Consider the following 22123-nt stretch of genomic DNA (forward strand, 5'->3'; position numbering starts at 1 on the left):
TTCGCCAGTCTGTACGTGGGTGTGGGTATCTGGCTAATGATTGGCCGAAGTGGGTTTCCGAATTTCCGAATAAAAAAGACGAATATCTGGCGAAAATGAACATCATACTCTCTGACCAAACTAAGTTCCAACGGGTAACGAAGGACACTACAGCCGAATTAAAAGCAAAGGTCAACAAACTGATTGAAACTGTGAACGCCAAGAAATCCGGACTCCACCTGCCAAAGATCATTGGGGAATATAAACCTGGATATGCGTATGGAAATGTCAAGACGCACAAGCCTGGAAACCCACTTCGGCCAATCATTAGCCAGATACCCACACCCACGTACAGACTGGCGAAGCGACTCAACGGCCTGCTGACTCCTTATGTTCCTTGCGCCTTCAGCCTGAAGTCTCCAAAGTAATTTGTTGACTTAATGCGGGGCACACGGGCCACAGGGATAAGAGCCTCGTTGGACGTAGAATCGCTGTTTACCAACGTACCTGTGGACGAGACAATCGGAATGATAGCCGACAGAGTGTATCGTGATCCAGCCTGTACTCCTCTTGACATACCAGAAAATATTCTGAGGAAACTACTCCAAGCTTGTACTAAAGAGGCACCCTTCTTGAGCCCGGATGGGCACATGTATAAGCAAGTAGATGGGGTCGCCATGGGTTCTCCCCTAGGTGTCCTGTTTGCAAACTTCTACATGGGTACCATCGAGCAAAAAGTCTTAGTCGACATGAACTTGAAACCGGCCATATACTGCAGGTATGTTGACGACATTTTCCCACAGGTACCTGATGTCAGACATCTGCAGGAGCTGAAGGAGGCATTTGAGCAGAGTTCGGTGCTGCGTTTCACTTACGAGATGGAAAAGGATGGGAAGCTGCCCTTTCTAGATGTAACAGTCATGGAAAAGGGCGGAGGTTTCCACACTGCAGTCGACACTAAGGAAACAAACATAGGAATGTGCCTAAATGCCAACAGCGACTGCCCAGACAGGTACAAGAGGAGTGTTGTTGACGCATATGTCGACCGTGCTCTCAGCCACAGCTCAGAATGGAAGCAAGTCGACGAAGAACTCTGTAGGGTAAGGCAGGTCCTAGTCAATAACGGCTTCTCCAATGGTTTCGTCGAAGACATCATAAGAAGGAAAGTGAAAAGCCATGCATCCTCTGAAGAGACAACTAACACAACACCTATACCCCCTATTAGAAAATTTTACAGGAACTTCTTTTCCACAGCTCATAAAACGGAGGAAAGGGTCCTGAAAGTTATTGTTAATAGAAACGTTATCCCTACAGACAAAAATCAGAGGATACAACTGACGATTTACTATAAAACCAGAAAAACGGCCAGCCTACTCATGAGAAACTCTCCAGACACAAAACAGAACGCTTTAAAAGAGACTAACGTCGTCTATGCCTTCAAATGCCCTCTTGGGGACTGTAAGCTCCAAAAAAAACAGTATATAGGCAAGACAACAACATCTCTTTCTAGGCGTTTAACGATGCATAAGCAACAGGGCTCCATTAAGGAACATATAATCTCTTCCCACAACCAAACCATCGCCAGAGAAATCCTAGTAAACTACACAGAAATCATAGATAGATACAGCGATAGCAGGCGGCTTGACGTTTGCGAGGCACTACACATCAAGAAGTCAACACCAGCAATCAACAGCCAATTATTGCACAACTATATTCTACCCACCTCAAGACTCCGCTCCAATATAGAAGCATCAAGAAATATGGACCAATAGGCTTTCTACAAACACTTCTATTCAATATCCATTGTTTCGTGTTCTGTCTTGTGTTGATGAAATTAATACCCTATTAATACTCTTGTTCTGTCTTGTGTTGATGAAATTAATACCCTATTAATACTCTTGTTCTGTCTTGTGTTGATGAAATTAATACCCTATTAATACCTCATCTTGTTCTGTCTTGTGTTACTGCTACATCACCCCTTCCACCTCACTCAAATGTAGATAAAAAATCGGAGATGCGTAAGTTCTATTCAGTTGTGTATTTGTGAACTAAAGTCTTTGAAAATGTAATAAGTTTTACGAAACGCGCTCGTGTCGCGTCAGACTAGAAATAAAAATGAATTTTGGAGAATTGATTTTTGATTTACCTCCAACAGTGAAGCGAAATGTACGAAAGATTGAGAAAATTCGTGTTAGAATTATTAATCTTACTTTTTCGGTCATATTTAATAATATATGTCTACAGGAAAGACTGCTACCAAAATATACTAATATATATATATATATATATATATATATATATATATATATATATATATATATATATATATATATATATATATATATATATATATATATATATATATATATATATATATATATATATGGGTGGGTACCACCTCAGGTGCAAATGTTGGGACCCCATAGTCTTGGAGAAGAAAATAAGTAGAATTCAGAGGAGACCTTGGAAATTCTCACTGAACACTAATATTTTCTTCACCTACCACCCCAATTCTTTTGTATATACACATATATGTTTGTTTTATTTAAACTTTGTTACAATATAGCAGTTACATATAAGGTACAAAGGTGATTATCATAAGTTGTCGAGTTCCTCCAGCTCCTTAGATGGCGGGCAGGAACCCTCAATGCAGTGCGCATTTTCCCTCTGTATCGCCACGCTGAGGCGCTGGAAAAGGAAGCTGGCAGTTATAGGGTCTAGTGTTGTTTCAATTAGCCTAGAACCCAGTTCCTTCAAAAAACTGGTGGCACTCTTACCCCAAACTCCGAGTATCTCAGAGACAATGGGGACAAAATTGTAGTGGTTATCCAGTTCTCTGTACTTACGGGATTTGGCTGATTCCCTGTGGGTGGCAGCGCCACCTGGATGTGTAACACTGAAGTCAATGGAGGTGTTAGCCAGGGTTGATACGCACGTGTAGTCCCACAGCCACTGCTTGCCAATCTTCCAGAGGTTCACTGTGATACCATCCGGGCAACCAATAAGATCATCAGAGTTACGGGGCGTTAGGTAACGGGGCTCTCTTTCAGCTGGGCATCCAGCTGTGGTGAGGCTCCTCTTGATGATGTCGTTAACTTCACTGTGCCTCGAGTGCCATCCCCCTGTGCTTTGGCAGAGTAGGCCATGGTGGCCGTACCTGTCAGCCACCACCTCGCCGCAAATACACCTATATCTGGTGTGGATTGGGGCAGCAAGGCGGAGGGCCACAGCAATTCGGAGGGTGTGTGGTGTGAGACGCGTGCCAGTTGCCGACATTGGGGTCGCTAACAGGAAATCCCCTGCATGTGGGGCTGCTACTGATGTGAGGCGAACAATTTGGTGTTGTGTTGTTGCAGCACCCAGGCACTCTGCAGCAACTTGGTCTACAATGGGGCCATCCCAGCTGGATTGCTTGTGGGCTTTTGGGGATGGTGGTTGAGGTGATGAGCCTGCATGAGAGGCCCACTCTGTGGCACAGCGTGTAAAATTGGGATCATGTACACCTGCCAGCTGATGTAAGTAGGCAGGTAGAATTTCCTTCACAAGGTCGTCGGATGCTGAGGAGGAGGACAGGAAGGCTGATACAGCGATTTGCGTTGCTGTTCTTACTCCGAGGCCCCCAAGTCTGGTCTGTAGTCTGTACATGTATATATATTGTACCTAGTAGCCAGAACATCGTACTCGGCCTATTATGCAAGGCCCAATTTGCCTAATAGGCCAAGTTTTCCTGAATTTATATATTTTTCATTTTATATATTTTCTTATGAAATGATAAGTCTGTCTATTTCATTATGCATAAGTTATTTTTTTTTAAATTTGAGTTAAAACTAACGCAGATATATGACCGAACTTAACCAACCCTACCTAACCTAACCTAACTTATTTTAACCTAACCTAAACTAACACAACTAAGTCAATAAATTATGTTCCTGTTATAATATATCAATAATAATTCCAATAAACTTATTGGAAACATTATATTGAAAATAAAGATAATCACTCGGCCTATTAGGCAAATTGGGCCCTGCATAGTAGGCCGAGAAGTGCGCTCTGGCTACTAGGTACGACATATATATATATATATATATATATATATATATATATATATATATATATATATATATATATATATATATATATATATATATATATATATATATATATATATATGTCGTACCTAGTAGCCAGAACGCACTTCTCAGCCTACTATGCAAGGCCCGATTTGCCTAATAAGCCAAGTTTTCATGAATTAATATATTTTCTCTATTTTTTTTCTTATGGAAAGATAAAGCTCCCCATTTCATTATGTATGAGGTCAATTTTTTTTTATTGGAGTTAAAATTAACTGAGATATATGACCGAACCTAACCAACCCTACCTAACCTAACCTAACCTATCTTTATAGGTAAGGTTAGGTTAGGTAGCCGAAAAAGTTAGGTTAGGTTAGGTTAGGTAGGTTAGGTAGCCGAAAAACAATTAATTCATGAAAACTTTGCTTATTAGGCAAATCGGGCCTTGCATAGTAGGCTGAGAAGTGCGTTCTGGCTACTAGGTACGACATATATATATATATATATATATATATATATATATATATATATATATATATATATATATATATATATATATTGGTGTATACTGGCAGCAGGTTTTCTTTCAAACATGTTTCATTGAATATGACCGCATATTCTGTATTTATTATTTTCTGGTTTAGGGCTTCTATCCCTCTAACTATTTTCTTAGCATCAGGGCTTAATTGAAATAGGAGTTCTCCAAAACTCATTTTCGTACTTTTAAGGTGAAGAAACGAAGTGATTTACTATAGAGTGTATTACACTTATTTGTATAATTTGCACGACGTTTCGAACCTCCATGGTTCATTCTCAAGTGAACAGATCTTACAATACTAGTTGATTTTATACCCGCATTAGGTCAGGTGATAATACAATGAAGGTGAAAAACATGGGGGGATACATAAGGGATAAACATAGGGGCTGCAGAAGGCTTATTGGCCCATACGAGGCATCTCCTATCTAAACACAAAGATTAATCCAGTGTAATTGGCCTGTTATGTTGGACATTGTCTTCTGTGTTGGCATCGATATGTTCTTGTCTTGTCCTTACTCTCATGGTGGGTAGAGTAAATAGTTCCGTGATTTGGGTGTTCATGGTAGGTCGCTCTGTTCTTATGTGAATTGGCAATTCACATAAGAAAATAATAAATACAGAATATGCGGTCATATTCAATGAAACATATATATATATATATATATATGTATATATATATATATATATATATATATATATATATATATATATATATATATATATATAAATATATATATATATATATATATATATATATATATATATATATATATATATATATATATATATATATATATATATATATATATATATACACACACGCGTTTCGAGGAGCACAAGTCTCCAAGGAGATTTTCAGAATGTGGGAAGGAAAACTAATTAACTTTTCTCATTATCCTGGCAGACCAAACTCTGGCGGACGTGATCAACCCTTGTCAAGAGGAATGCTTCACCCTCCATTTAAACTGGCCTCAACGTATCTGAACCTCAAGGCTGGTTTGCTGCCAGAGGATAGTGGTAGTAGTGATGGTGGTGATGGTGATGGTTGTGATGGTGGTGATGGTGACATGACAATAGTTGTGGTGATGGTGAATGGTGGTTGTGTTCTCGACTGTGGCCTATGGTAGTAGTAGTGCTTGTGGTTGTGGCTGACTTTTGTGAAAAGATATTGTGGTTATGGCTGTTTTCAGTCAGTTTCTTCCGATCTTGAAATTTTGTTTTTTTGGGGGGACATTCGAATTGTCTCTCCTGTTTGTTACTGGTTCTGTGGATGTTGGGGGACTCAGTTCTGATCCTTATTGTCCGGCCTTGTGTAAGCTGCTTCTTATTGTCTAGATTTCTGGTAATTCTGGTTAACTGAGAATTTAAATGAACTTAACACATATTATGTTAAGAATGTACGTTCAATGGTTCTGCATATCGAAATTGTAACCTTTAGAAAAAGTTATTTCACTTCAGGGGAAGTATTATACAAGCATTAGCCCATATATTCTGACCAATAAGAATAACCTGATTCTGATTGATTATTCTGGACTGATTGGAATCTCTTCCAATCAGACAGCATCATCTGAGTCTATCAGCTAATGGAAATATATCATTATATCCCGTAATCACTAACAAGTATCCCTGACAGGCTTTAAAGAGCTATTTAGAAGCAGACATGTTAGCTTAAGCTCTATATACACACTATTCCTCAACGTTATGTTTATTAAAAAGTAGAAATGGAGTACTAATATCACAGTTTAACCGTACAGCAGCTATGGTATAAAAATTGGTTACATGTCTTTTCTGTTCATTATTATCTATGCCATTTGGATACTGACAATCCGTGCCCTACGCTGTCTGGGTACAATCGTGCATAGTTGACCCGGACACAGAACATTCTGAATTAGATATAGACGACAATCAACGCTTCTGTTTTCTCTTTGAAACAGAGAACCTATCTTGAGGTTATCTTGAGATGATTTCGGGGCTTTTTAGTGTCCCCGCGGCCCGGTCCTCGACCAGGCCTCCACCCCCAGGAAGCAGCCCGTGACAGCTGATTAACACCCAGGTACCTATATCACTGCTAGGTAACAGGAGCATAGGGTGAAAGAAACTCTGCCCATTGTTTCTCGCCGGCGCCTGGGATCGAACCCAGGACCACAGGATCACAAGCCCAGCGTGCTGTCTGCTCGGCCGCCCGGCTCCCCTAATTTAACTAACTTGACTAATTTAAACAGAACCTATCCTACCTTACCCTAATCAAATGATGTTCATTAAGCCCAAGATATGACGAGAGTTATCTAGTCTTAGCTTCGGGTGTTGAAAGCATTACGTGCTATCAGTACCGTCTTGGGAGAATATACATTTCCATAAATATTGAACGAAATTTGCCTGCAGCAACTGAATGAAGACATATCTTTAACTCTGTTTGTGCTGGGTTGTCCCTTTCAATAGCCATGCAACATAGCAAGACTCAGAAGCAAAATTTAACACGTGTTTTCCCCAATATCAACCTGTATTGTACAAGTTCCGATGTAATATTGTACTTCGCAGTAGTTTCTCTCTTTTATTCTTCCCAATTAGCGAGAATTTTAATGGTACCGGCTTGATTAGAAAATCAAGCTTGTACGATTAAACAAAGCATTATTTTTCATCCAGATCGTTAAAGACATCAGCCCCTATCAGCTGGAGCCGGTCGGCCGAGCGGACAGCACGCTGGACTTGTGATCCTGTGGTCCTGGGTTCGATCCCAGGCGCCGGCGAGAAACAATGGGCAGAGTTTCTTTCACCCTTTGCCCCTGTTACCTAGCAGTAAAATAGGTACCTGGGTGTTAGTCAGCTGTCACGGGCTGCTTCCTGTGGGTGGAGGCCTGGTCGAGGACCGGGCCGCGGGGACACTAAAAAGCCCCGAAATCATCTCAAGATAACCTCAAGATAACCTAGATCGATAAGGCTCACAGACTCACAGATTAATAAACTCGCCGTTTCACAAGCTCACAATGAGAACCTTTATCACTATATCGTGTGATTTTTGTCTCAAAAGGCTAGAAACACATTCTCGTTATAATCTCAATATAAATTTCTTTCTCAAGAGTATTTTTCAAGCTTATAAAAAGGGACATTCGGATTGTAACGTCCACCGTGAATTCGTGTTTAAATGTTGGAACGTAGTTTCTCTACTTTATAATTGGAGAAATAAAATTAACCTTATTAAAAAATCCAGGATCGGCTGAGCAGAATGACGTGCCATGACCTCAGACGCTGAGGAATAACAGGTAACAAAACAACGAGGCTTGATCGTGATAACGTTTCCGATAGCTGAGGTAGTCCAATCAGCAGCCGCCCATTCCTTTCCCCCGTCCCATCCCAAATCTTTATTCTGATCCATTCCCGGTGCTATATAGTGGCTTAGCGTTTTATCATGTTATCCTGATAGTTCCATTTCATTCCCACTCCCCTCTCATGAATAAAGCATTCACCAATTTAAAAAGACTATATAACAACAAGTTAAATTTCTTCAAATGTAGATAAATACTTTGTCTACTCTAAGCTTGTGCACATTTAAGTCTAAAATAGGACTGAATAGTAAACTACGTTTTATTATTTTTTTCAATATATATCACCTTTCAGCTTGTAAGCTAAATGTTACTCACTTTATGGCAAAATGTAAAGTCTGATGTACAATGCTGTATACGTGTTTAATTCAGCCATTATTGTAAAGAGCTGTATCGTTACAATGCAAATTATTTGTAACGATACAATATTTGTATTGTAAATACAAATCGTTACAATACAAATATTGTATCGTTACAATATTTCCGTAATTCTGTTACGGAAATATTTTCTGATTCTGAATTGGATTAACGAGGACTTGGCTATCGTCTTAAGGGCTGGCTGTGAGGGAGACGCCGAGTGTTGGACGGTTGAGTGACGCTATCGCTTCATGCAGGTCGGCGTTCAATCCCCGACCGTCCAAGTGGTTGGGCACCATTCATTCCCCCACGTCCTATCCTAACTCCTTATCCTGCCCCCTTCCAAGTGCTATACTGTCGTAATGGCTTGGCGCTGTCTCCCGATAGTCCCATTCCACTCCTGCGAATCAGAGTGTCTCAGAAATAGCTAGTGAAATTGGCCTCAAACAAAATCAGTATAACGAGGACATGAACAACTAGGAAGAGCTCGGGGCACAGTACACACATTAAGGAAAGCAATATCCTCCAGGGAATGTAAGGGTTCTAGTAGAAGCAACCCGTTCTCGCACTTTCGTATAGTCAATATTGACTTATTAAATACGTGCATATGTGACATACTAAACATACTAGTTTACCTTGAAAAGCTTCATAGAAAACACCGACCTTACCTAACCTTCTAGTAGAAGCAACCCGTTCTCGCACTTTCGTATAGTCAATATTGACTTATTAAATACGTGCATATGTGACATACTAAACATACTAGTTTACCTTGAAAAGCTTCATTGAAAACACCGACCTTACCTAACCTTCTTAGTATGTTAAGATAAGCATCTTATTGCTTCGTAACTACAATTATTACTTAACCTATTATAGGTATAGGTTATATAACCTATTATAGGTATAGAAGCCATTACTGAACGTTTACCGTCTCAAGAACATGATGGTAAGATACGGTTGGCGATTTACTCGGAACTGACTAACGTTCCGATTGTCTCAAGGACCGGAATAAAGTAGTCTTTAAGATGCTATACACGACCTGTGAAAGCTTCCTGGCATAGAACCCTAACTTGAAAAAGCACCAAACGAAATTAAAGAAATTCTGGCATAACCGGATTTGGCGAATTTCGAAGCCCAGGTAACTGAGCAACCCGATGAAGTTTCTGAAGCTGTATTTCTATGAATTTCAATTAAATTATTTGTACATCCCATTGAGAACTTCATTAAATAAAAAATAACTGCGGAATAATCAAGAGTTTGCTACCAGTTTGCCCAAGAGTTGAGCCAATTAAATAAACGAATGAACAACTATGAAAAACATGATCACTACATACAAAATACTCAGCAGTAGCAAGAAATAGGAGAAAACCAGGCAATTGAAACCCCAAGCAACACGAGCGAAGGAACACAGAGGGGAGGGGGGGGATGAATTGTCAGGAGAAAGCACAAAGCCGTAACGACTACATAGCACAGCGAAAGGGTCAGGATAAGGATTTGGGATGGGACGGAGGGAAAGGAATGGTACCCAACCACTTGGACGGTCAGGGATTTGAACGCCGACCTGCAAGAAGCGAGACCGTCGTTCTACCGTCCAGTCCAAGGGACACAGACATAATGACACCAAGGGGGCCACAGATAGGGGGGTAGAAATAGCCTAAGCTACTCTATCCTTTTGAGATGTATTTCTTGCATCTCAATAAACATACTTGAACTTGGGAGCCACAGAGATGTTGCAACAATGTTAATATATATCTTTACTTGGCATAACAAACCGAGACAAGTTCCGGAGTCTGACACAATGTACAAATTTAAATGTAGAGAAAAAACAACCCGGAAAGCTAATAAACTAATAAACCAGGTCGATTGGAAGTTGAATCGCGAGGCAGGTTTATTAAGTGTATTAAGCTTGGTGAATAGAGCTGTTTGAGCTCTATCTAGGCGAGTACAGATAGATTAGTAAAGCTTAGTGCACCTAGACAGGTGGAACTGGCAGAGTACAGCTTGGCGAGGAAGACAAGGTGAGAGCAGCAGGGTGAGCTGAGGAAACCTAGATGAGAGCAGGAGGGTGAGCTGAGGAAGCCTAGTTGAGAGCAGCTGGGTGAGCTGAGGAAGTCTAGGTGACAGCAGCAGGGTGAGCTGAGGAAGCCTATGTGAGAACAGCAGGGTGAGCTGAGAAAGCCTAGGTGAGAGCAGCAGGGTGAGGTGAGGAGAGAGATAACTTGTAGGTGAATCGATCTTGGTGAGCAAAGCTAGGTAATACAGAAGATATAATAATTTAAAAAAAATGCAGAAAGCCTATTGGGTCCATACAAGTAGCTTATTTCAATTCTCCCAAACTCATTCTTATATATGTCTAGCATACGCTTGAAGCCAACAAGAACATAACATTTAAACATAAGAATTTAGGAAACTGCAGAAGGCCTATTGACCCATAGGCAGCAGCTCCTATTTTTATCCATTCTATCATACGCTTTATGACAGTAAAGTAAACACACATCTATTATGCTGAACAGCAATCTGTTCACACACATTATCGACCCTGTTTCCAAACCAGTATTTACCCAGGTCTTTCCCAAATCTAAATGTATCCCATTTATATCCATTGTTTCGTGTTCTATGTTGTGTTAGTGAATTTGATACCTATTTAGTGTCCGACTTCCTACACCCATTCATCAACTTCAACTCTTCAGTCCTTCCTCTTTACCTTACTAGTCCACTACGGGCTCACCATAGCCCGTGCTAATTGGAACTTTTGTTCCGAGTAGCTGAATCTAAAACAACAACAACATAGAGAACGCAAAATCGAGTTGTTTTTAATCTACCTTCAGAGGGAAGTTTTCTAATTTGTGATATTAACTTTGTTATTCCTCGCTGAACGCGTTCAGGTTCAAGTATGTCGCCTCGGTCACCATATATAGTGTGGTGACCTAGACTCTACTGTATAATCTAAATGGGTCCTAATAAGAGCAAGATATGAATGAAGAATTACTCTTGGTGTTTTATTGGTAAGACAGCTTGAAATAAATCCTAGTATCAAATTCGCCTCATTTCGATCATATGATCGAATCATATGATCATATGATCGAATCATATGATGATATCATCATCATATTCGATTCGACCTGCCCGAAACGCTGCGCGTACTAGTGGCTTTACAAGAATGTAATTACTGTACTATCCAATGTATTCTCACAAACCCAATGTACCTTCTTGTATATATATAAATAAAAATAAAATAAAAAAAATAAATGCAATGAATTTGGCTTTAAATTCGTACTAAACTAAGTTTCCCAGATCTTTTCGCAATTCCAACGCTATCTAGCTGATATCTTGTAATCAATAGTCAATCTCAGACTCAACATGTCATCAATACTCAACATGACAGTATTACCAATCTTTCGATAATTTTAAATGTCTATCTAGATCGTCTTGAAGTGAAGGCGATTCTGCCTCTGAATATATTTTCACCCAATTTTCGTATCGTCTGCAAATTTGTAAATATTGCTGTTCGACCCTGAATCTAAATAGTTTATATATTTGGTAAACAACAGAGGTCTGAGAAGAGAGTCTTGGAGCACTCCCATTACAACAGTTTACCATTCATCTCCATTTATCCTTCCATTGATTCCTTCTGTCATTAGATATAAGACAGCACCCTCAATACAGCGAGTCACTTATCTTTTTAATCAATCTTTCATGTGGGACTGTTTCAAAAGCTTTCCTAAGTCAAGGTAACCAAAGTCACAATCCTTTCCATTATCAATTGCCTCAAATATGCTGGAATAGAATGGAATTACCAGGAGAAAGCGCCAAGCCATTACGACTTAATAGCTTGGAAAGGATCAGGATATGGATTTGGGATGGGACGGAAGGAAGGAATACTGCCCACCCATTTGGACGGTCGAGGATTGAACGCCAACCTGCATGAAGCGAGACCCTCACTCTACCGTCTAACCCAAGTGATTGCACCTGCTGGAATAGAATGAAAGTGAATTTGTCCACATTAGCTGCCCTTAGTTAAACCATATGGCGAAATATCTAGTTATTTCTAATTTCCAAAATATAAACTAATGGATTTTGTTGTTGCTTTCAAGTCAACCTATTTTCCCGCATTAAATATTAATCTAATTGACTGAAAGTTCGACTCGAGTGATCTATTTCCCTTCTTTATAACTGTATCACATTAATAACCCTCCAAGACTCCTTTGTTCGGTTGCATAGTAAATTGTTGCATTAATGAACAACTAGATGAGTATGGATTAGTGAGTACAGTGTGCTGTTTGGTGGGTATAGATGGGTGTGAATTGCTGAGTGAGTAAATGAAGGTGAGCACAACAATGTGAGCACAGGTTCGTGTGTTATAGTTTGGTGAGAGCAGATATGTGATTACAGCTAAATGAGTTTAACTAACTGAGCAGCTTGTGAGTACAGCTAGGTGAGTGCAGCTTTATGCACTCACCAAGTGCATAAAGAGTGCACCTGGTGCTTTATGAGTACAGGTAGGCGACTAAAACTTGGTTTTTAGTTCGAACTTGACTATAGTTGAGTTGGTAATTTTAATTAATACATGTAACAGAACATAGCTTTGGGGAGCTAAACTACGTAAGTACGTCAAAATGAGCTTAGTTTGGTAAGTAAAACTAGGCAGTATTGGTAGAGCTAAGTACGCCAAGGTGAGTATGGTTGAATAAAGCTGGCTGAGTAAAGCTACTGAAGTTTAGCTAGGCGAGTACAGCTTGGTGAATACCTTTGTGAGTACAGGAGTGCGAGTACAGCTTGGTGAATACCTTTGTGAGTACAGGAGTGCGAGTACAGCTTGGTGAATACCCTTGTGAGTACAGGAGTGCGAGTACAGCTTGGTGAATACCTTTGTGAGTACAGGAGTGCGAGTACAGCTTGGTGAATACCTTTGTGAGTACAGGAGTGCGAGTACAGCTTGGTGAATACCTTTGTGAGTACAGGAGTGCGAGTACAGTTTGGTGAATACAGTAAGAAAGGTTCAGAAACACTTGCCATTGAGTTGAAACTCAAACTTGAAACTTGAGTTGAAACACAATTACCGCTTAACTTATTCTCCGACCGAGCTTATGTGTCACATTTTCAGGCCCAGTATACATACAGTATACATTCTCTGTCCCAGAGTACATATGTCCTATTCTTCGGCCCAGCTTACATGTATCCCATGAATGAGACACGTTTTTTTGTCATCTCTGGCTGCATAACATAATGGGGCTGTTACGAAATACATCGCTATCTTATCTATAGATAGGAGAAACGTTTTAAATAAGATATAGAATTTTCTTATCTTAGATCTGTAATTCCTTCTTCAGAATATTGTTCAAGGATGTAACTCTCTTGTCAAAGGGGAAATAATTACCCTTCCTGGCCCTTTACCTCCCGAGGAAGATAATATTTCGATATCATTCACCTTGTTTCAGTTTCAGATAAACTTTGGCCCCTAAAACTTTTCTCATCAGCACGCTCACCTTCGAACTCTTACAATCAATTCTTGCAGACTTGACACAATACCAGACAGACCTCTGAGGTGCAGTGATTAGCACCATTGTCTTTGATTATCTTACTTTAAAACACAATACCAATCATTTATTTGAGGTTGAGTGATTAGCACCATTTTCTTTGTTTATCTTACTTTAAAACACAATACCAATCATTTATTTGAGGTTGAGTGATTAGCACCATTTTCTTTGTTTATCTTACTTTAAAACACAATACCAATCATTTATTTGAGGTTGAGTGATTAGCACCATTTTCTTTGTTTATCTTACTTTAAAACACAATACCAATCATTTATTTGAGGTTGAGTGATTAGCACCATTTTCTTTGTTTATCTTACTTTAAAACACAATACCAATCATATATTAGAGGTGGAATGATATAGCACCATTGTCTTTGATTATCTTACTCTAAAACACAATACCAATCATATATTAGAGGTGCAGTGATTAGCACCATTATCTTTGTTTATCTTAATTTAAAACACAATACCAATCATATATTAGAGGCGGAGTGATATAGCACGCTTACGTTGGTCCACGTTGCTCTATAACGAAGCACTTCGCTAAACCACAGCCACATCGTTCATGGTAGCCTCGGCTTCTCTGTACTAAATATCTCCAATACACAAACAAATACTTAAGAGAATATCATACAGAGAGATTTGTAAATATTATTTGTCAGATTTGTGATTGTTTCAGATAATGACAGAGTCCTCGATGGTCATTCCTACTTAGACAGCTAACGAGCGAAGACGGTACGAAAGGAGTTTCCCTGTACGTCTTACTAAAACGGTTATCAATGTCAATTTAGCAGCAACGTAAATTCATCCCATGAATTAACTTTTGAGGATCCGGGAGGCTGATAGCCTAGAGATTCCTGGATGCTGGAGACTTAGTGTTCTTTACCTACTCTGCATCAAATAGATTTTGTTCGTTACTGTTTTCATATAGTTATCTCTAAGCTGGGAAATGGTCTTCTTAAAGTATTTGTATATTTTTATTTAATCAAACGAGTTATTGTTTAATGTATAAGTTAAAATGATTCTTTCCATTCAACCAGATGTTTTTAGTACAGGTGCGTTAGCACAGGTAGTGTGAGGGACAGCTGAGTGAGTTACGCTAGGTGAGCACAGCTGAGTGAGTTACGCTAGGTGAGCACAGCTGAGTTACGCTAGGTGAGCACAGCTGAGTTACGCTAGGTGAGCACAGCTGAGTTACGCTAGGTGAGCACAGCTGAGTGAGTTACGCTAGGTGAGCACAGCTGAGTGAGTTACGCTAGGTGAGCACAGCTGAGTGAGTTACGCTAGGTGAGCACAGCTGAGTGAGTTACGCTAGGTGAGCACAGCTGAGTGAGTTACGCTAGGAGAGCACAGCTGAGTGAGTTACGCTAGGTGAGCACAGCTGAGTGAGTTACGCTAGGTGAGCACAGCTGAGTGAGTTACGCTTGATACTAGCAGCTAAGTGAGTACAAGAAGTCGAGTACATTCCTTGGGTCTGTTGTCATGACAAATTACCGATGAACATTGTTAATCCTCGTTTGGCTTTACCTTTGTGAACCATACCTGCTTCTACAGCAGTCCGGTGAGCATTCGGTTACCTTGACTATAACCGAACACTTATCTAACACTACTTGTTACAACAGAACTCAGACTCTGCTCGACAATATTGTTAGCCAGACACAATAAAAAGTACATTTCGGGAATTATTCCTATTTACACTCCATTTATATAAAAAATTAAAGACAAACTTCATCATATCCAACGGAATATGACCTCCACAAACACGTTGTAACTGTGTTACAGATTACAATGGTGTCTCTAGACACCTCCAATGGGAATAAGGCTTCACCATTCATGTTTCTCTTCTGGGATTCCTATTGGTTAGAGGACGTTCATGTCCTCATACGAGGCAAGAGATCAAAGGGCGGGACCTCGGTGTGAGGCAGCGTCGCGGGTGTCGTGGAGGAGTCAGTGTAGGGAAGGTTGGCGACGGCGCCTCATAATACAAACGAAGACTAATTGCAGTTTAATTGTCATTAATGAGAGGGACAACGATAATGAAAGGGTTCGAATGACGCCATTATTGTGAAGGCGGACTAATTAGGTAATTAGAGAGAGTTTGAAGAGCCGCGTTCCCCTGACAAACGGGACAACCAACTTCCTAAACGATGTGATGAACTGATTAACCAAATCTGGAGGAATAGGTCGTAAATTAAGCAATTTCTTCCTAAATAAAACATAGTTCGTCGTTATGGCTTGGGGGAAGGGGATGGGAAAGAGAAATGTCAAGGGAAAGCGCCAAGCCATTAGGACTATATAGCACTGGGAAGGGGTCAGGGAAAGAATTTGGGATGGGACCGGGGTAGGGGGGTGGACGGAATGGTGCCCAGCCGCTTGGACGGTCGGCGATTGAACGCCGACCTGCATGAGGCGAGATCGTCGCTCTACCGTCCAGCCCAAGTGGCTGGGCAGGGGAGAAAGGGGGGAGAGAATACTGGTAATAACGGTGATGTGCTCCATTTGGTATTTGTATTGCAAATTACAATGTGCTAGAGTTGCGTTACTTTTTTGCCTAATCAGTTTGTAGCTGAACCATATCTCATTAACTAATCAGGTTGTTAGTTAAATCAGCCCATTAGTTAATAGGCTGACTCATTTACTAATCAGGTTACAAATGATTTGAACCATTAACATGTGCTACATATATTGTATAATTGAAATTTCCGACTTGAAAAATTTTCACACGCAGGAAGTGAGAGATTTCTCATTGTATATATTATACCTGCAGTAGGCCTACTCACGGTACTTGGTTTTCATTTTTGTATAAAAAATTTCTAATGCAACATTTGTACTGATCGATTCCATGAATGAGTTGCAAATTGCATTAGATGTTGTGATGAGCATGGTGGTAAACCCCACATTCACGACCTGATCTCCCTGGCAGTCTCACAATATTTGCTAGAGCCTGGATGTATAGAGTTCTGATGATACATAGAGTCCTGATGACACATAGAGTCCTGATGACACATAGAGTCCTGATGACACGTGTGTCACTGTATCTGATGTGACTCTCCAGCTGACCTGTACACGTGCGTCACCAGAGCCGGATAGAACACAGTATCAGGCCTGTACATCGACCTCACCAGAGCCGGATCCGTATTTTTGACCAAAATAAACCGAAATCCGCAAAATTAATATAGAATCGCGAGCAACCATGACGCTGTTATATTTCCTCTTTCCTCCCTTGGTAACGTATTTTCTGACGTAGTGAGAGTGCGTTGTACTTACCTCCCACCACGACGTACTTAAGGACATTGCAAGAGTAGCTTGGCACTTCCCTCCTATGGCGACGCACTTAATGGGTTAATAAAAGTGGCTTGGCACTTCCCTCCTGTGGCGATGCACTTAATAGATTAGTAACAGTGGCTTAGCACTTACCTCCCGTAGCGACGCACTTAAGGGTGAGAGTCATGCCCAACACATATGGACCGATAGTGGAGCTCTTCTCGTTCCCATTAACGTCCACAATGCGCACACTGTCAGGCGGCACTGTGGGAGAGAGAGAGGGAGGTGTTAGTGCTCACTGTGGGAGAGAGAGGGAGGGGAGGTGTTAGTGCTCACTGTAGGAGAGAGAATGGGAGAGGTGTTAGTGCTCACTGTGGGAGAGAGAGGGAGGGGTGTTAGTGCTCACTGTGGGAGAGAGAGGGAGGGGAGGTGTTAGTGCTCACTGTGAGAGAGAGAGAGAGAGAGAGAGACAGAGAGAGAGAGAGAGAGAGAGAGAGAGAGAGAGAGAGAGAGAGAGAGAGAGAGAGAGAGAGAGAGACAGACAGAGACAGAGACAGAGAGAGAGAGAGAGAGAGAGAGAGAGAGAGAGAGAGAGAGAGAGAGAGAGAGAGAGAGAGAGAGAGAGAGAGAGAGAGAGAGAGAGAGAGACAGACAGACAGACTGACAGACAGACAGACAGACAGACAGACAGACAGACAGACAGACAGACAGGCAGGCAGACAGACAAACAGACAGACAGAGAGAGAGATAGTATTGCTTTCTTTGGGAGAGAGTCGGAGTGATAGTCCAATTTATTAATTATTCACCCCATACTCATCTCACGGGCTGAAGTGGAAAAACTTACTTAAAAATTACCCAAAATTAGACTCAGAAACCTTACCTCAAAATATATTCAGCTAAGCAAGTCACAGCCTAGATAAGCTAGTTGCATTCCTACACCATCAATGGGTTCGAAACCAACCACAAGTACATTCACTAAACTATGTAACTTAGATATGTGCTGAATTATTTTCATTAGTTAATATGTTTATCATTCACTCCAAATCCCCGATCATAAAATGAATAAAACCACAAGGGCCGTGACGAGGATTCGAACCTGCGTCCAGTCTCATACTTCGATCCCACATTCCGTCCCATCTAAGCAGTGAGCAGCAGTGGAAAGGTTAATGTCACTTACCTTTATTACCTACTGTTAATCAACTGGATGGATATTTGGCAAAAGCTTGTGGTCGGCTATTTTAAATTTAATAGTTGCGCATTTCTTGTGAATTCAGTTGTCTCTAAATTTCGTACTTGATCACATAGTGATGAAGAGCGTATGACAAATTGTGCTGACACAGTTTACAGGTCTACATCATTTGGTCAGGTCTACATCATTTGGTCAGGTCTACATCATTTGGTCAGGTCTACATCAGCAGGTGAGGGGGGGGGGGAGGGGGAGTACAGGAGCACTGCATATTGTGTGGTGGAGAGTGCTGGAACACTTCATGTTGTGTGGTGGTGTGTTCCAGCACTCTCCCCCACACAATATGAAGTGTTCCAGCACTCTCCACCACACAATATGAAGTGTTCCAGCACTCTCCACCACACAATATGAAGTGTTCCAGCACTCTCCACCACACAATATGAAGTGTTCCAGCACTCTCCACCACACAATATGAAGTGTTCCAGCACTCTCCACCACACAATATGAAGTGTTCCAGCACTCTCCACCACACAATATGAAGTGTTCCAGCACTCTCCACCACACAATATGAAGTGTTCCAGCACTCTCCACCACACAATATGAAGTGTTCCAGCACTCTCCACCACACAATATGAAGTGTTCCAGCACTCTCCACCACACAATATGAAGTGTTCCAGCACTCTCCACCACACAATATGAAGACTAATTGCGTGACAAGAGAAATTAGTTAAATATCGAACCTCAACTAAAACAGAACTAAATCATAAACAGTTAAGGAACGATAACTTATAGTTACCTTAAGTAAGAGATATTAAATCTCTTCGATAACATTATTTCAGGGAGAAATGGATATTTTTTTTATACTGGTGAAGATAAAAGTATTTATTTATTAATATTATAATAGAACAAGATGCTGCTGTGTTCCCCTGATCACTTAGCTAGTTACTAAACGTAATCCAAGATGCTTAACTGCTTTTATTGAGGGTCATTCACTTTGGCTACTTGATGATTTACGTGTGAGTGTGTGTGTTTCCTGTTTTGATGGTGGTTCACTGTGATGATAGTGTGTGGTTGTGGTGGTTCTCTATGTGCTGCAGAGTGGTAGCAGTGGTTCAATGTGATGCCAGTGTGTGGTGGTGGTGGTTCTCCATGGTGCTGGAGTGTGGTGTGGTAGTAGTGGTTCACTGTAATGATAGTGTGTGGTTGTGGTGGTTCTCTATGTGCTGCAGAGTGGTAGCAGTGGTTCAATGTGATGCCAGTGTGTGGTAGCAGTGGATCACTGTGATGCCAGTGTGTGGTGGTGGTGGTTCTCCATGGTGCTGGAGTGTGGTGTGGTAGTAGTGGTTCACTGTAATGCCAATATGTTGTGGTGGTAGTTCAAACTGTTCCCATTAGCATTTCGAGAATAATTTCAAGACCGTCTTGAATGATCACATGAAATGTATTAAGTATTAAGTAAATGTATTAGTTTGTATTAAGCACAAATATAATTAAGTATTTAAGTAATACCCATCAATAATCTTTCTTTCCATAGCACGAAATTCTTGTTTCTCTTCTTCCCCCTTGTACATTCTCTTATTCATCTCCACCCCCCCCCCCCCCGTCGTCTTCTTAACCCAACGTCCAGGAAGCTGGAGAGGGGAGGGTGACGTTTGAGGACATCTCACTCGAGCAATAAAGAAGATCACAGGATACTTTCTCTTTTTCCCGTTTCAGATGAAAGGGGGATTTACTCTGTTGCATCTGTTTCTTCTGTTGTCTCTGTTGCCTCTATTGTTTTTGCTGTGTCTGTCGTCTACATGACTTGTCCTTCCTGTGTGAGTATATATATATATATATATATATATATATATATATATATATATATATATATATATATATATATATATATATATATATATATATATATATATATATATATATATATATATATATATATGTCGTACCTAGTAGCCAGAACGCACTTTTTGGCCTACTATGCAAAGCCTGATTTGCCTAATAAGCCAAGTTTTCCTGAATTAATATATTTTCTCTAATTTTTTTCTTATGAAATGATAAAGCTCGCCATTTCATTATGTATGAGGTCAATTTTTTTTTATTGGAGTTAAAATTAACGTAGATATATGACCGAACCTAACCAACCCTACCTAACCTAACCTAACCTATCTCTATAGGTTAGGTTACGTTAGGTGGCCGAAAAAGTTAGGTTAGGTTAGGTTAGGTAGGTTAGGTAGTCGAAAAACAATTAATTCATGAAAACTTGGCTTATTAGGCAAATCGGGCCTTGCATAGTAGGCTGAGAAGTGCGTTCTGGCTACAAGGTACGACATATATATATATATATATATATATATATATATATATATATATATATATATATATATATATATATATATATATATATATATATGTCGTACGTAGTAGCCAGAATGCACTTCTCAGCCTACTATGCAATGCCCGATTTGCCTAATAAGCCAAGTTTTCCTGAATTAATATATTTTCTCTAATTTTTTTCTTATACAATGATAAAGCTACCCATTTCATTATGTATGATGTAAAAAAAAATTTATTGGAGTTAAAATTAACGTAGATATATGACCGAACCTAACCAACCCTACCTAACCTAACCTAACCTATCTTTTTAGGTTAGGTTAGGTTAGGTAGCCGAAAAAGTTAGGTTAGGTTAGGTTAGGTAGGTTAGGTAGTCGAAAAACAATTAATTCATGAAAACTTGGCTTATTAGGCAAATCGGGCCTTGCATAGTAGGCTGAGAAGTGCGTTCTGGCTACTAGGTACGACATATATATATATATATATATATATATATATATATATATATATATATATATATATATATATATATATATATATATATATATATAAATATATATATATATATATATATGTCGTACCTAGTAGCCAGAACTCACTTTTCAGCCTACAATGCAAGGCCCGATTTGCCTAATAAGCCAAGTTTTCATGAAATAATATATTTTCTCTATTTTTTTTCTTATGAAATGATAAAGCTACCCATTTCATTATGTAAGAGGTGAATTTTTTTTTATTGGAGTTAAAATTAACGTAGATATATGACCGAACCTAACCAACCCTACCTAACCTAACCTAACCTATCTTTATAGGTTAGGTTAGGTTAGGTAGCCGAAAAAGTTTGGTTAGGTTAGGTTAGGTAGGTTAGGTAGTCGAAAAGCAATTAATTCATGAAAACTTGGCTTATTAGGCAAATCGGGCCTTGCATAGTAGGCTCAAAAGTGAGTTCTGGCTACTAGGTACGACATATATATATATATATATATATATATATATATATATATATATATATATGTCGTACCTAGTAGCCAGAACTCACTTCTCAGCCTACTATGCAAGGCCCGATTTGCCTAATAAGCCAAGTTTTCACGAATTAATTGTTTTTCGACTACCTAACCTACCTAACCTAACCTAACCTAACTTTTTCGGCTACCTAACCTAACATAACCTATAAAGATAGGTTAGGTTAGGTTAGGTAGGGTTAGTTAGGTTCGGTCAGATTTCTACGTTAATTTTAACTCCAATAAAAAAAAATTGACCTCATGCATAATGAAATGGGTAGCTTTATCATTTCATAAGAAAAAAATTAGAGAAAATATATTAATTCAGGAAAACTTGGCTTATTAGGCAAATCGGGCCTTGAATAGTAGGCTGAGAAGTGCGTTATGGCTACTAGGTACGACATATATATATATATATATATATATATATATATATATATATATATATATATATATATATGTATATATATGTTGTTAAACATGACAGAAAAAATGAGATTAATAATTCTAACACAAATTTTCTCAATATCTCTTATGTTTCTTTTTA

The 22123-nt window shown here is 39.7% G+C and overlaps 1 protein-coding gene across 1 annotated transcript in view; it reads right to left on the minus strand.

The window, feature by feature from the left end:
- Positions 1-22123, minus strand: part of LOC123756241 (uncharacterized) — a 579026-nt gene that overhangs the window by 203596 nt on the left and 353307 nt on the right. The window contains exon 3 of the mRNA XM_069336707.1: positions 17215-17325. Coding sequence (XP_069192808.1) covers positions 17215-17325 — 111 coding nt within the window. The remainder of the gene's footprint in view (positions 1-17214; positions 17326-22123) is intronic.

Source organism: Procambarus clarkii, chromosome 36 (genome assembly GCF_040958095.1).
Source record: "Procambarus clarkii isolate CNS0578487 chromosome 36, FALCON_Pclarkii_2.0, whole genome shotgun sequence".
In the NCBI taxonomy this organism is placed as follows: Eukaryota; Metazoa; Arthropoda; class Malacostraca; order Decapoda; family Cambaridae; genus Procambarus; species Procambarus clarkii.